Below are 16681 nucleotides of genomic sequence, written 5' to 3' on the forward strand. Positions count from 1 at the left end.
CTCCCAGGCTGCTGCCCCGCTATGGTGTTAGTTTCTGATTCATTTATTGCTTCTTGCCTATTTAAAAAAAATCCTTTTAAGTAGGTACTTGGATTCTTCTTATGAATTACCTGTGTAACATTTTAATTCTTTTTTTTCTTATTACAGACTGAAAATTATTCTTTTGATTCCAACTATGTGAATAGCCGAGCCCATTTAATCAAAAGGTATGTTGATTTGCTTACCTAGCTTGATTTAATATAAAAAAGAAAAACTGAGTTTTTTAAAAACCATATTTTTTTGGATTTTAAAATGAATGCCTATATGCTTATTGTAGAAAGTTTGGAAAATTTAAGTAATTCCATCACTTAAAGGTAATCCTGTTGGCATTTTATCATATTTCTTTCCATTAAAATATATGCATACATATTCACAATTATAAATAAAATTGGAGTTATATGAAAATATAGTTTTGTGGATTAAAAATGTAATATGAGAAATATTAGAAAACTTCTAAAATCTTGTTTAGCAAAATACTTGTTGCTATTCATTTTAAAGGCCTTAAAAGTTTTTTTCCTATGGAATTTCCAGTGATTTCTGAGATTGCTGTTATTTTGACAACTTTGAAATATTAAAGATATTTTAATGACAGAAAAATTGACTTTTTATTTTTTATAATGTTTTTTTTAGATGAGATAGGAAAAGAAAATTGCCTGATTTAGTACTCTAGTTAAAGATATTTAGAAGTGTTTCTTTGAATACTGATGAAGATTTTACCTGGTGCAGTGGGCACCAAAGTCATCCAATAGGAAAAAAAATAAGACATGTAGAAAACCTAAAGAGAGAGAACTAAGCAAAAGAGAAATTTTCTTGTGAATAAAAGTAACAAAACAACAAAAATAATCCAGAACTGACCACTCAGATGATGCCTTTATTACTGTTTCATGTAAATAGCCTCTTGAATGGTCCAGTGGTTATTTGGCAGCTAAAATTGAACACTGAGTGTGTTTGTTAAAATAATGGAAACAAAATAGAAAGGCAAGCAGGGTGTATTAGAGCTGCTGTAGAGAAGATCTGAAGCTTCTATTGTTTTGCTGGCTCTAATCCCATAAATTTACATAAATCACTGGAAGGGTAGGATTCACATAATAAACTAGCTTGTTGTACAAGTAACTTGAATTCATATCTAATTTAATTCATGGTGCTACAGTAACCTCCCCCCCACACTCCACATCATGCTACGTTTATCTGTATCAGTTTGGGACAGCTTGTGACCTTAAGTGATGATCATTTATCATCTGAAAATGGAAAGCACTGTATCCCAGGCATAGTATAGTTTGAAATTTTTCTGAGGGGTTGGGAAGAATCCATTTAGAATATTTTCTTGGTCTACAGAATAAAGCAAACAGTGAGGAATTTAAAATTCTCTGACTAATTTGTTTTAATGGGAAGGAAAAATCTTTACAAACACTGATTAGAGTGGCTTTACAGTAGAGGTCTGCTTTGTTTTCTGCTTCAAGATTGTTGTTTTCAAAGCTTCTTTTAAAATTTCTAGTGAAAACAGTGACTTGCCTTATCCTTACAGGTCCCTTGGGCAAGCTATTTCTGGATACTTAGGAATTCTATGACCAAGTTAAACTGATAACATGAGTCGTATTTTCACTGCCTGGCGGAAAGCTAAGACTCCTGGGGACCCTCAAGTCTTAGGTCAGCCCTGAATATCCAATTTAAAAGGCAGACTGATGAAATTAAAACTTATGTCAAACATTTACCTTTTGGGATACGTGTATTTCCACAATAGCTTTTTGACTCACTGGGAACTGGGAATCTCTCATTTGATTACTTTATAACACACACACACACACAAACACACACACACACACACAGAGAGAGAGAGAGAGAGAGAGAGAGAAGGCATGACCTGGAATTAATAGGGCCTGATGGTGGCTGAAACAAAAACTAGGAGTTTTTAAGTCTTCACTAAGGACCTTCTTCATTATTTTTTCATTGACAAATACAACTTTGTTTATTTACTAAATACATCATGGTATTTTATACTATATATACAAGGTAAAATGACTAAATAGAATGAATTAGCACAATCATTATTTCATATAATTATCAGTTTTGTGCTTACAAGGTATTGTATTCCTTCTACTAGTTTTATGAAAAACATAATACACTGACCATGTGGTAAAACAAAACTCTTTACCCTCTTATGCTCAATAAAATAAAAATATGGAGACTTTGACTGTAATATCAACCCTTCACAAAACACAGTATCTGGTGAGCAAAATTTTACTCACTAAATTTCTGACTTCCACATGTGAATCAAATGCTCCTGCAAGTTAATATCTGCTTGCCACATTTCACTTAATGCAAAGTCCTGCATATATTTCTTATAAGACTTTAAGAGACAAAATATTCTTACAACTAAATAACAATAGTATATAAGTACAATATTTTTACACATTTGATCATTGATGGGCACATGCATTGAGTTAAGGACCTTCTTCATTAAGACAAAATATTTTAAAGCAGAGAGACATACATGCATTTTTGCCAGTTTCTGTTATGGGACTGCAAAGGTTTTGGAAAACCATTAAGGCTTTGGAATTTATGGGGTCAATTGAGTTTAGACAAAGAACAATACCTGGAAAGATACAGGGTGCTATTTTGTATGCTATGCTTTCCTGTGGAGTAACCATTATAAGTATAAAGTGTGGGGAAAATGTTAAAAGAGAGTAGTTACTAACACCAGGTGATCAAACCAGGCAAAGTATGTTCAAATAGCTCACAACAATGTTTGAAAGGGTTTTTTTCCATATGTGGTTTCTTGAAGATCCATATCTATGCATGGGAAAAGCTCTTGGCCAGGAAATTCTTAATTGGATTATAAATTTTAATTTTGAAAATGCCAGTCCAATCTCAAGCCTACTTTGTGAACTTGTTTTCCTATCTCTTTTCTCAGCCTCTGTTCATTATCTACTCATCCAAGGATGTTTCTTGAATCATTCTTCCTGGCATTCTTGGACAATCTATTTATACATGGGCATCTTTTCCTCTTTCATATATATCTACCTTAGATAGTTGAACAGGCCTGTCATTATTCTCTAATTTTTTCCTGTATCAATCAGGAAATAGTTACATGATATAGTTGACACACTGAATTGTAATAATTTAAGGAAAGTTCTTTTTTACAAAGGGACTATTTGCAAAGACTTGGGCAAGAGATAACACAGTATTCTGGTATAAGAACAATAGAGTTGAAAATACTTTTGAAAAGACTAGGGAAGAGAGCAAGGAGGGAACATTGACTACAGAATAATAGTGACTTCTGGTCAATTGAAGGATACAGTCACCATTAAGTGACCCTGCAAGAGGGGAGCAGAGATAATGAATACCCTAACATCACTCTCCTCTTACCCTCTGACCTCCTTCTCATGTCCTCCATGGGCTAATCCCAATGGAATGCCACAGGGCAAGGGGATTTTTCACAGGCATAAATCAAAGTTGAGAAGAGTCAAGAGTGAATATAGAAGGGAACAGGAAGATATATGGCACATTCTCCATAATATTTTTTAATAAAGAATCTAGCATTATATCTTTGTAGTTTTTTTTTTTTTTCCTCCAGAACATCATCTGCAGTCTGGAGGTATCTCAAGGAGGTTTATAAAAGAGTTCCAGATTAGCAAACCAAGAGAGTCTGAAAATTATTCTGGATGGATTTCCTTCCTGCTGTATTTGTTTTCTTGCTATCTTCTCAGAAGAAGAAAGCCAGCAGTGGTACTTTGCCCCTGATGCAACACTGTCTTTGCTCATGCCTGCTTTCTATGCTGTTGTCTGATATCCACTCCTGTAGTGCTTTTGGAGCAATATCAAGCAGGGCCTAAGGATGTAGATCAAAGGAAATAGAATAAGAAATGAACAAGATGCTGAAGCAGCATGGAAAGGAAAATGAACATCAGCTCCTAATTCATGCACAGTGCTTTCCTTTATCACCAACATTGTCCTGAGATTTTGTAGCATTTGGTATGGTGCCTTGAATACAGTAAGTGCTTGGTACATGTTTATTGAATGAATGGAAGAAGGAAGTTTAAGGAAACCTCAGTTTTTTTTCATTAAAAAACTAGTGCTAAACTTCCCTTTAAGCCAGTGATTTCTGAACTTTAGTGTGTGTTGGGAATCACCTAAGAGACTTGTTAAATACAGTCTCTAGCGCCATTCTTAGAGAACCTCCAGTTTTAACAGGTTCCCAAGGTGATTGTGATACAGCTGGTATAGAAACCACTTTAGGATCTTCCTTAGATTCCTTAAACACAGTTATAATACTCTTTCAACTCTTACCCCCTTCTTATTTTTAGTCTCAGCTGTATTCCCTGGGTATGTGGTGTCACCTACTGGGAAGATATGGCCTATTTCCTTTCAGATTCTTAATATTATTGAAAAAGATTCTAATATTTTAAAAGAATTCTAATATTTTAAGTGGTAGATACAGATCAGAATGTGTATGATGCTCATTCATCAAGCATTTTCTGAGTAACTCTGTATGCAGAGTCCTGTTAAGGTGTTTTCAAGGGAATCTGTCCTGTTGGCCACCAGAACAGTAATAGAAACATTTGCATTTACAATACCATTGCAAACAGGTACCCTTAATTTATTGTCCTACAAAAGTTGTTTTATAAGTCTTTCATCTCCCAAGAGGTACACAGGTAATAAAGTAAGTGAAATCAGCATTTTTTATGCCTGACATAAATTGTTATTTGTTTTGGGTGAGTAGCCATTTATCAGACTGCTTTACAATTTGTAGCATCTTGCTCACTGAGTCTTAAACTGCCTTACACAAATCCATTCATTAAGCCAATAAATGTCCTTACAAGATCAGGGTCAGTGGTACTTAGTTTGTCAGATGAGCAAAGTGATCCTTAAATGAGTTAACTATTCCAAGGTTTGGGGGAGGGTAGTGGTTATATCTTTTGCTTTTCCTTTTGAGAATACACAACTTCTCAAATTCACACTACCAGTCCCTTAGATTCCAGTAGCTAGTCCTTTATAGTTTTGTTTTATTATTTCTATCCTTTTTGCCTAAAGAAAAAAGCTCTGAGGTAGTTTATAACATTCAGATGCATATAAGATGGATGATCAGATTTTAAAAAGGCAGATCAAAAACCAATTAGGAGAAGCAAGATAGAGATTCCTGGTATCCAGGGAGGTAACTCAGTGCAATTCAAGATTACATTTACCTTGCATCTTTTGAGATGCCAAGACTGAAAAATAAAAAATGCATCAGGTCATATAGTTCTCATTATTCAATTAAGAAAGTGTACATATTTGAGAGAACTACTTTTTTTCTGTTACTGAATTTTAGGAGAAATAACATTATGGACAATGTCTGACTGTTGTTTACAGAAGGTGTAGAAATAGTCTTTAAATATAAATTTTCCTATATAATCTGGTAAAAGACCATGGATATAATATTTAGTTACAATTCAATGAAGGTATTACCATGCAGGTAATGATCATAGTAAATTGTACTATTTATTGAGCATTTGTATATGTGATACTTCATGTGTATTGTCTTGTTGAACCCTCAAAATGGTCTTTTGAAGGAGAGTTTAGCAACTATATTTTACAGACAAGGAAATTGAGACTCAAAGACATCAGATATCAAGCCTAGGATCACATAGATTAAGGAGCAGATGACAGATTTTCATGTATCCTAATGACTCCAAGTTCAGTGCTTTTTCCAGTATAGTCTGTTACAGGAATAGAGTTTAGAGAATCTAAAGCAGTTGTTCTCAACTGGGGGTGATTTGACAATATCTCCCTGGAGACAAAATGATTGTTATTCTTGTGGGCCACTACTGTCAGCTCATGGATAAAGCTCAGGGATGTTGTTAAACATCTTACAATGCACAGGACAGCCACAGCAAAGAATTATGGGGCCAAGAATGTCAATAGTGCCAAGGTTAAGAAACCCTGCTCTGAAGGATGGTCAACTACATTGTCCTTGCATTCTATCCCTCACCATCATATATCTTATGTAAGTTTTGGCAACTGCTGAAATGCAGTCAATTCAGAATTGAATTTTCTGGCTTAACATGCCAGTTTTGTTTTGGGGATTAAATAAGTTTTCATTATGTTTCAGATAACAGATAATACAGGTTGTGAGTTAATTTTTGTTATCAAAATGGAACAGTCTGTAATATCATCCAGACAGGTCATTTCCCTTCTCTTGAAGAATATGAGTGCTTGTAGGCAGGGCTAATTGTTTTTCTAAAGTACAAACTTTGAATCTATTTAAACTGTGGAATTGGTATTTACAGAATCTGTACCATAAAGCTAGAAATTATAAGACACTTCAAATGAAGTGTTTCCAATTGGTCTTCTTGACCATGAAAAAATTATAGAATGATTTTGTTTTAATAGAGCTGCATCCTGGTATGTTCATAGGGCTGTTATCTGAGTGAGCTGGCCTATTAAGTGATTTTAGTTTTAGTGAAGTAAGCTGATGCTCAGTTATCCTTTCTGAAAATAATTACCCAACAGGCCAGTGCTTCACTCTATCCTACTCTTCATTTTCTTATACATATTGCTTTCCAGTTATTACTCTCTTGATCTTTTCCTTTTAAAATTCAGGTCAGCCAGCTTTTAGCACCTAGTTGGGTCATATGTTAAAAATTAGTTGTGATTCCTCTTGGCCAAGTGCAAAGAACTACAGTGTATTTATTGTGTATATGGCACAGCTCTTCATCATATGTACTGAATATTCTTATGAAAGTCTCAGAGAGTCAGGCCTGTGAATGTTGAAAGTTGAGCAGATCAAGCGAGTTTGCAGTACTATCTCCACAGGGCTCCCTTTGCAGAGGCACAGTAAGTCTATTGGGGCTTGTCCTAATTCACAAGTGTGCCACTCTTCCTTGTTAGGACAGCAACACATTTTCTTGAGTGTGCCTTTGCTACTATCTCACTAACTAGGGAATGGATTCACCATCCACTACTTACTTTAGATGCATAATGTACAATCCATGGTATAGCACCATTGCAGATTCAGGCAAGATGTACAAAGTATTATAAATAGCAGGTGGGTTCTTTATGGGTATACTTTGTATATTACTCTCTGTGAAAAATGATGTGGAGTTCTTGGCTAGTATGCTTAGTGCCTTGTGTGGTGCATTGGTTTAATAAATGCAAGAAAAATTTACCCACAAACTCTTGAGCTGACAGTTTTCTTGATTTTAGTATATCCACAGTTACATTAATGCTTGCTCTCTGGCTCTCACTTTTATCTTACCTTCTATATTAGAGTTTTCCAGAGAAAGATAACCAATAGGCATTTAAATATCTATATCTGTCTGGAAAAAGTTTTATTGTAAGTTACTTGTTCATGCAGTTATGGTGGCCGAGAAGTCCTGTGATCTTCCATTTAGAAGCTATAGAACCAGGAAGGCTGGCAATGTAGTTGAAGGCCTGAGAACCAGATACCCAATGGTATACATTCCAATTTGTTTCTCAAGGCTTAAGAACAAGGAGCAGTGAGTATAAGAGACAATTGATGTCCCAGCTCAGACAATTTGGCAGAGAGCAAATTCAATCTTTTGCCTTTTTGTTCTATTCAGGCCTAGGAGGGATTAGATAATACCCATCCACCCTGGGGAGAGTCACATGCTTTACTCAATTTCACAATTCAATTCCTAATCTCTTCTGGAAACACCCTTACAGACATATCTAGAAATTACATTTTTCTAGCTAGCTGGGCATCCTGTGGCCCAGTCAAATTGACACAGAATTAGCCATCATACCTTCCATGCACTAAGGTTCTTTTCTCACCTCCTCTTTTTCTTTGAATCTGTCCTTTTTCCTTTTTCAGTTAAAACTGATCTGAGTTCTCTAATTCTGACAGCCCTTTCTATTTTAATTGTGTTGTATCAACTTCTTCCACTCTTATTTTTTTACCATTGGTTAGTAGACATATTTGGAGAAGCATTATACATAGTGGTTAAGTTCTAGGCTCTGGAGCTAGACTATCTGGATTTGGTATTAGATATGATAAACTTCTTGTCAGCCATGTGACCTTGTGCAAGTTATTTAACTTCTATGTATCTTTGCTATCTCATCTATAAATATGAATATTAGTAGCACCTTTCTCTGATAGAGCTGTGATGACTTAAAAAGTTAATGCTAAGCACTTGAAACAGTTACTCATGAATAGTAATCTCTCACTAAAAATTCAATTGTATTAAAACAGAAAAATCCTGAGATGACAGCATTCTTTAGAGGTGGTTGTTTTAGATTTTTATCTTCTTGTATCTTGCTTATAGCGATGCACTGAAAATGAGTGAATGAAAATATTAGTTGCATCAGCATCCAATAGTGGGAACTTCTCTGCAATGTTAAGTTCCATTATCTTTAAACAAAATTTTCTCTTCCCCTCATCCCTGCTCTGTTGGGCAATCTAGCCACTGTTGGCTCCATTACAGAACTGACATCATCCTGGCTTGGAAAGATTTTAAAAGTCAGATCTATCACAGTCGTAAATGAACATTCTTTCTTCAACCCAGCAGCTCCACCTTCAAGGACCTAGAGGGCAACAGCCTGAAGGATAGTGGACATGAGGAGAGTGACCAGACTGACAGTGAGCATGATGTCCAGAGGAGCCTGTATTGTGATACTGCTGTCAACGATGTGCTGAATACCAGTGTGACGTCCATGGGATCTCAGATGCCTGACCATGGTAAGGGTTGACTGATTGTAAGTTACAACAATAGACTCCAAAGAACCCAGAATGTTTGCAGGCACATTTTACTACTTTAATGAATGTGGTATCAAGTTATCCACTAAGTTCATAACTCGGCAGCACCTACAGCAGAATCTAGTCAGATTCTTCTGCTTCCCTGAATGATTCCCTCAAGATCATATACTGTTTGGTCATTTTACAGGATAACACCATATACATATTGCGTGCATTCACTTCAATAGTAACTGCACTGAGCGAGCACACAGGAAATGAGCAGATGCCTTCTCACCAGGAATAAATGCCTCTTTTTGCTATGGTGCCTGAATTCAGCTGATCAATTGAGTTGCATAGAACACAACTCTAATGAGACCAGAGGGGTAGGTTTTATTTCCCAATCAGGCTAGTTAGATTTACCGGGAGAGACACTGTTCTCTGACTACAGATTGTGTGTGCTCTTTACTGAGGATTGAAAGTACTGAACTTCCCATTTTGTCTGGCTGCCACATGAATCCATGCCATCAGTCATAGGGGAGACCAGGGCAAGAGAATGCAGCTGAATCAATGTAAAACATTCCACTAATGTGGAAAGCACATGTCAGGAGCAGCGTCCTCATGTATGAAGAAGGATCTGTTTTTGTGAACTCAGCCACACATCCCTCAGCAAGAAGCACTATTTAAAATTATGCTAGGCAGAAACCAGGATATAAAAGCATTAGCAGAGTTCAGGAAGGCAGAATGTTCAGATGGACTTGGGCACAAATGTCATTTTCAATATTTTACTGATGCTAACATGCTGTGCAAACAGCCTGTCCTTTTCAATTAAGAAGTATGAATTCAACTTAGTGTTTAGGCTCAGTGAAGCTTCAGAATACTTGGCTATGTCTTAGAGAAGCTAGGCTCAAGCTCAGCTGGAAGTCCTACTGCTAAAAGTCTTAAAGACGAGGAAACAAAATATGGTGATTATGTGCTGGTCTTCAGCTGTTTCATTTCACTGTAAACATCATTAAATGCTTTTGTTTTGGTTTTGTAAATGAATCAAAAAATGCATGATTCACAAAACAAAATGTTTTCTATGGGAAAAATAGTCACTGTAGATTTTATTAAATTGCTAATCCATTCCTTACCCAGCAGACCCAAGTGTCAAAGTCCATAATATAGAGAGGTCACTACCAATTGTTCACTGCTGCCTTCCCTAATTGGTGAGTGGTGACATCTGCCGAGATAATATACTTTCTGGGAATCCTTACTATGACTAAGGATAAAAAAATAAACATTTATATAACTGAAACAGGAGCAATTTAATTCTCAGAGAATTAGCAGTGTGTCACAGGATGCAGACAGATATGTATCGTTTACTCCTTGCATGTGTCTCAAAGAAATGCTTTTTTCATTTATATCAGAAAGGGTTTTAGTTAGGTGCTCTGTGAAATGAAATGACTCCAGGAAAAGAAATAGTCATAATTGATTCTCACTTTATGCCTGGCTAGAACAACATCTGTTTTAATTTTTAGCACATTTCTCTAGGAAAATAATATAAGTGGACTGTAGCTAGATTTTCTGTTTCTTACAAATGGGATGCATTATATATTGTGTAGATTGGATAATAACGAGAATATTCTAAAGCAAGATGTGACAGTATCCCAAGATTCTCCTATTATAAGAGATGATTAGACACACACACACACATGCACAGATGTACTTTTTGTTCCATTTTGGCAATACCTCTTCATTTGTTTCTCAGTATTTGATTTGCAAATGCGTGTTCATTATTTTTCCCATTATTCCAGCAGTGGCTGAACTTTGAGCCAATCCTTAGGTTGGTTCTTTACAACTTGAGTGGCTAAAATTTATGTATGAAGGTCTTTTTTACATAGTCTGTACCTTGTGATATCCCACTATTTCTGAAGATTTCCATAATGATATTTAATTGTGTGTCCTAAATCAACTCTAGGCTTGCCACACAGATTGTGTCACCACAATCTTGGGTTGATTATTACTACCTCAAAACATAGCAATGATTCCAGCAATTAACATTTCATAGATTTACTATTTCAACCTGCACTCCCATGGTAAGTGTATTTCATTTTATCCTAAGGAACAGTTGTGGGAATGCAGTTGCTGGTGAATCTACCATACATGCCTGATCTTGAAGTTCTCAGCCTAAACTTTGATCCTGATATTTCTTTTGGTTCTGCTAGAACCACTCCAAATTTGGCCTAGATTCACCCAATAGAGTGGACCTTATATCATTGTATTGAATAGTTTGGTTCACCTTGGATATCCTATCTGTGGCTCTATGACATTTCTAATTTCAATATTGATACTGCATCTTCCTTTGCATGTATGTGGACATGTAATTGATAGAGAAGTCTCAGAATTTTCAAAATTAAGAAAATTTCTGCATTTGTTCATTTTTACTTGAGCAGGAATGGTTTGTTCAGTGATCTATTATTGTGTTGCTAGTGTTCGAAGAAGTGATATAAAATGTATTTGTTCCTCCTTTTCTGAGAGACACTGGGCCCTGTGCTTTTTCACACTGCTGAAAGTTCCTCTGGGATTTGTACTTATAACTATACTATACAGTAGCAGAAGAATGCTAAGTGTGAATGCTAAGGGTGCTTTATGACTTATGTAAGGGCCCAAGTGTCTAAAGTTTCAATAACTATTCACTGAGAACTTTACAAGCCATTGGAATTCAGAATCAATAGTTTCAATGAAGAAAGTGGAATATGTAAAAGACTTTTTAATGCAGAGGACCTTGACAACAAGTAAATGTGGCCATTTTGAGCAGGTTTAATGCCTCATTTGGAGCTTGAGAGTCACAATCAAATCTTCCCTCCCTGAATTTATTTGGTAAACTGACTACCTTCTGGTGGGGATAGGAATTTTGCCCCATACAATTCCTACAGGCAAATCTCTAAGAGGAGCAATTGACAAGTAGGATGGTCAGAGGTGCCAGAAGCTCATGGGTTTGTTGCATGATTTCGGATATGACTGGGTTTGATATTCTTCCTATCCTGGTTATTTCTGAGTTGAATAGTGGTGAAGTTAATAGACTTCTGGCTCCTCCTTGCTTCTTTGCATGACCATTTATGATGACTTGTATATTCCATTATGCTTACTTAAAAATGCAGTCCTGATATGAAATTGGGGTTTTGGGGGATCATATTGTAGAACTGTACTCTAGTCCCAAGTCCAACTAATTTGCTCCAAATCATACGCAGTCTCTTTTCCCTTATGATTTTAATTATTGATTATAAATTCTTCAGTTGAGAAGATGACTCTAATTGCTCTAATATGCACCCAATTTGGAGTTCAGTACACACTGAATTGATTTCCTTCCCACGTTAATTGATACCAAATGGAAGCCATGTACAGAAATTTGCAGTAACATTTATCTCCTTTTCACATCTGGAAGAAATATAATGATTCTTTATTTCTGGAAGTGTAGGTTTTTCTGGATTTTATTAAACTTGTTTATTTACCAATCTTATCACCTAATACCATTCAACATATTTTCTGTGCAAAACATGGATTCGAAGTACTTGATCTGTGCCTAATGCAACTGCTGCTACAAATTAGCCATGAAGGGGGCTGAGGTTGTGGCTCAGTGTTAGAGCACTCGCCTAGCACATGTGAGGCACTGGGTTTGATCCTCCGAACCACATAAAAATAAATAAATAAAATAAAGGTATATATACATGGAGTAAAACTTATAAAAAATTAGCTATTAAAATGTTCTATAGTCTGCATTCTACCCATAGTATAATGTTAACCACGGGTGTATTAAGATGTTTACACTTTCAACACTATACAAACAATGTGCAATTTCATTTTCTCTAGCCTTTTAATGAAACTGTGATTCAGTGACTAAATATCCCTTTCTTTATCCTTTTACCTATCCCCCTGACTCACCTTCCACCTCACTAAATTTCCAAACACTCAATTAAATCATTTCAATTAATCTCTTGGAAAAATAGGGAGTTCTCAATGGAGAATATTTTGTGACATTGCAAAGCAGTGTGCTGCTGAGCTCCAGAAATGGTAGCATAGACCAGATATTCATAAAGTAATTGAAAATTCCATTTTATCAGAATAGCATTTGCTGTCAAAAAGTTTTATCTTTACTTCAACAAAGAGGTTGATTAGATCCCCCTGGACCTGAATTAGCATCTTTTAGGCTAGATATACTGTTTTGCAATTCATGCGGTTATTTCTTCCCTAGTTTTGCTCATATAGAATATTTTTTAAAAATGTCTTCATTCTCTTGAAAATATACTGAGTGAAATGTTTAATTATTTGAACATAGGTTTGTGTATATAGTGTTTCTATGTGACTTTCAGATTCTTTCATCCTGCCTCAAGTATTACTACTACTAGCCAGGATTAATCTATTTACAGATATACCTTATTCATTTATTCAACAATATTTTTGAGGGCGCACTATGTGTTGGGCTCTGGGAAGTGTTATTCACTGTAAGCAATTATCTTTTTACTTTGGCTTACCTGGGGTTTATTGAGATGACCAAGTTCACCTGAATGATAAAATCAACAATTTTTATTTTAAAGACCATAAGAATAGGGCTTGCAACTATTAGAAAATTTGTTAATATTGTACCAATAAAGAAAAAAAATGAGAAGCCTATTGCAAATAAGGTCTTATTTTCAATAAGAATATCATGAAAATTCTTCCTTGATGTTCTAATTTGAACAGTATTACATTAGCAAACATTTTTTTAAAACCTTCCTGCTTTGAGGTTGAATTTCCTGCTCAATTTTGGTTAATTTCACCATAGAATGGTAGGTTTAATCTCTGATACACCCAGTTCCTTTTCTGGTTTAGAGGCATTCAATGGTATTCAATGGCTAGTCCCTCTTTGCCTTGGATGCCTGGAAACTTAATCCTTTCCCAATCTCAGCAATTTCTGTAGGAAGAAATGTGACAGGTGGAGCATTGTTTATTTCGACTACATTGCTGCACCAGGTAATTGGATTCTTTCCAAAGCATTATTTACATTTTATTGACAAGATAGTTGCTTGAATAAAAAGTTGTTCTTAACTAATGGAAACATCTATGCTATTAGCAGTTATTTACTAGCATTTTATTGGTTTGGTTATTTTGGTTAGAGAATACTTTCAGGACAATTCACCATCAGTTTTTTCATACAGTACATCAGGAATAATACCAACTGTTCATTTGCTTTCAAATAGACACGCACACACACACCAATTTGTATGTGTAAATGTTTTTCTGATATCCACTTGGAACTTTTAGTTGTCTCATATTTAAGGTCATTGTAAAATTTGCTGTTGCTATTTATTACCTGTGGTAGGGCTTGGCATGGTGGTACACACCTGTAATCCCAGTAGCTCAAGAGGCTGAGGCAGGAGGATCACAAGTTCAAAGCCAGCCTCAGCAAAAGTGAGGTGCTAAGCAATTCAGTGAGATCCTGTCTCTAAATAAAATAAAAAATAGTTCTGTGGATGTGACTCAGTGGCCGAGTGCCCCTTAGTTCAATCCCCAGTACCCCCCCAAAAATTGAAAAAATTAAAAATTATTACCTGTGGTGAGGGATTGACTATTTGTCAAGAAAATGAATGCCATGGGCTTTTTTTTTTTTTTTTTTTTGTCTAGCTGACACTAAGAATTTCTATGTTTCTAAATACTTGGAAAGCATTGGAGCATGGAGGCTATATAAAGGGAGCACACTGAACAATTAAGAATTTCATTCTCTAGGAGTTTATGGCGCAGTAGCACAAATGGTCCAGTATGGAATAGGCTACATAGGATCAGTGAAGAAATTAATTAAGTTTACTTGAACTAGAAAACAAAACACATTTAAAAGGACACTTTGGTGTAATGGAATCCCATTGACGGAATTGTGGAAGACAGTTGCCAACATGGTATGCTAGATAAAATTATGCTCTATTTTGGTGATTTGCTGGGTGAATGTTTTCCAGTTGCTGCATGAAAAAGAAAATTCTGTAGGCCATGATAAATAGGGATACTGCTAAGAGGATAATAGATGAGAAAAATGTCAAGTTGTCTTATGGGACCAGATCATGTAGATTGCTTCATATGCTCAAAAAGCCCTTTGAAATATCAAGATCATTATCTTCTTTGGGTCTTTCTTTTTATATAACATTATTTCTGTCCTAAGATGGTTAAGAACCATAAATAAACTCCATGAGGATGGAAAAACCTGAATCTAAACATGGCATTTAAGAATTTATAGACTACCTTTTTTATTTTTCCTCTAATCCCTTTATTATGAAAGAAATACGGGGAATTAAATCCAGTCATCATTTAAGAAGCCACTTAAATCATCATACCAAAATTCTACATCATTTCTTTATTGTGTAGTCAAAATACTTGTGAGATGGCTTTCTTCCCTTACCATAGATGATTTTTGTCATCCAGGGTTAGGGTTTGCCTAGGGATTTTTAATCTCTTGTCTTCACTAGATGGCTTATTTTCAGTAGACTTTGAGCCAAGAAAAGCTCATTTGATACATCCTTTTTTTCATATGGAAGTCCTTTTTTTCCTACAAAGTTTGCCCCCAATAAAACTGCACTCTGGAAAAAACAACTAAGAACCAGATCAGACAAGGTTTGACAGGCATTTAGGTCCATTAGAAAAGTTGCTTTTCAAGGACGTATGGACAGGTTCTTCTGGAGATGTTTTGAAAGCTCTCACATAAAAACTTGGTAGCCTTAATTGATTGTAGCAAGGCAGCTTCCCAGGCATGAGTTTACAAATTTAAATCTAATGCCAGAGATTTATTTCCCAACTTTATGTGACTACTCTCTCCATCTCTAAGTCACATAATCTAGGTTTAGGTCTTGGGTGGTCATTTATTTATTTATTTGCTGAGGATTCTGGGGATTTCTGGGGATTGAACCCAGTGGTATTCTACCACTGAATTACATTCCCAGACCTTCCATTTTTATTTTTCTCTTTTGATAGAGGGTCTTGCTTTGTTGCCAAGGCTGGCCTTGAACTTGCAATCCTCTTGCCTCAGTGTGTGAAGTTACTGGAATTACAGGCATATATCACTGCACCAGTCTTAGATGGCCTTTTAAAGTTCAAGGCAGATGGAAAAAAACTGACTCTTTTGCAACTGGGAAGAATGTAATTCCATAAACCAATCAATTACCATCTCTAGAGAATACAAAGCAGTTATTGACAATTAGGGCTAAAGAGATTAATGATGAGATAGGGTCCATAGTTGGTCTGGAACAAATCATTTGGCTATAGATATGGGTGTGCAGGAAACAAAATGAAAAGGTACTGTGGGATTTGGGGTTTTATGTCAAATGCTGGACTTTATATAAAAATATATGGTCAAAGATCTACTGTATGGTTGTAGGTATGTGAAATACGGTGTTTAGCAGAGATTGAAAAGTAATGAATCCAGAAGGGGCTAAAGGAGTTTATCCGAATATGAACTCTTTGTGGCTGAATTCACATTGTCAAATGAGGTTGCCTCTTGAGAGACAGTTTGTCTCTTAAGGGTGCCTTGTAATCAGAAATAATAGTTCTAGTCTGTTATCCTTCGTAACAGATTAGACGACAAGCAGGCAAGTGGTTAAATATGAAAAACAGACAACAGTATCTTATTGTAAGTTTAGTTCTTTTTAACTTTGGTAGTACCCAGTTTAATAGCTTTTGAGAATCTTTAGTTTCCTTGGTTTACCAGGAAGTTTTTTACCCTGACTGAAGTTAGAACCCCTCACACAAGTTTCTTTGCCTCTATTTAAGTCAGCTAAGTCCTAGAGTATTCCTAAATTGTAGTCTAGTATCTAGACTTTAAGTGATGCAGGAGTGTAACTGTAATCTGGTTTGAATAAAAACATAACTTTAATAATATTGCCTTTTAAGGTAGAAACCTGTAGGCATACACTGCTCTGATTACCTGGAAAAATTTGGTAGCCTTAATTGATTGTAGCAAGGCAGCTTCCCAGG

The 16681-nt window shown here is 35.7% G+C and overlaps 1 protein-coding gene across 4 annotated transcripts in view; it reads left to right on the forward strand.

Moving 5' to 3' along the window:
* Positions 1 to 16681, forward strand: part of Pcdh19 (protocadherin 19) — a 97228-nt gene that overhangs the window by 53645 nt on the left and 26902 nt on the right. For 2 of the 4 annotated variants that reach the window (XM_015502304.2, XM_048797372.1), the window contains 2 exons: positions 148 to 206; positions 8541 to 8713. In XM_015502304.2, the coding sequence (XP_015357790.1) occupies positions 148 to 206; positions 8541 to 8713 (232 nt within the window). The remainder of the gene's footprint in view (positions 1 to 147; positions 207 to 8540; positions 8714 to 16681) is intronic. The other 2 variants (XM_048797371.1, XM_048797373.1) reach the window with 1 other exon arrangement.

The sequence above is a fragment of the Marmota marmota genome, unplaced genomic scaffold (assembly GCF_001458135.2).
Source record: "Marmota marmota marmota unplaced genomic scaffold, marMar, whole genome shotgun sequence".
In the NCBI taxonomy this organism is placed as follows: Eukaryota; Metazoa; Chordata; class Mammalia; order Rodentia; family Sciuridae; genus Marmota; species Marmota marmota.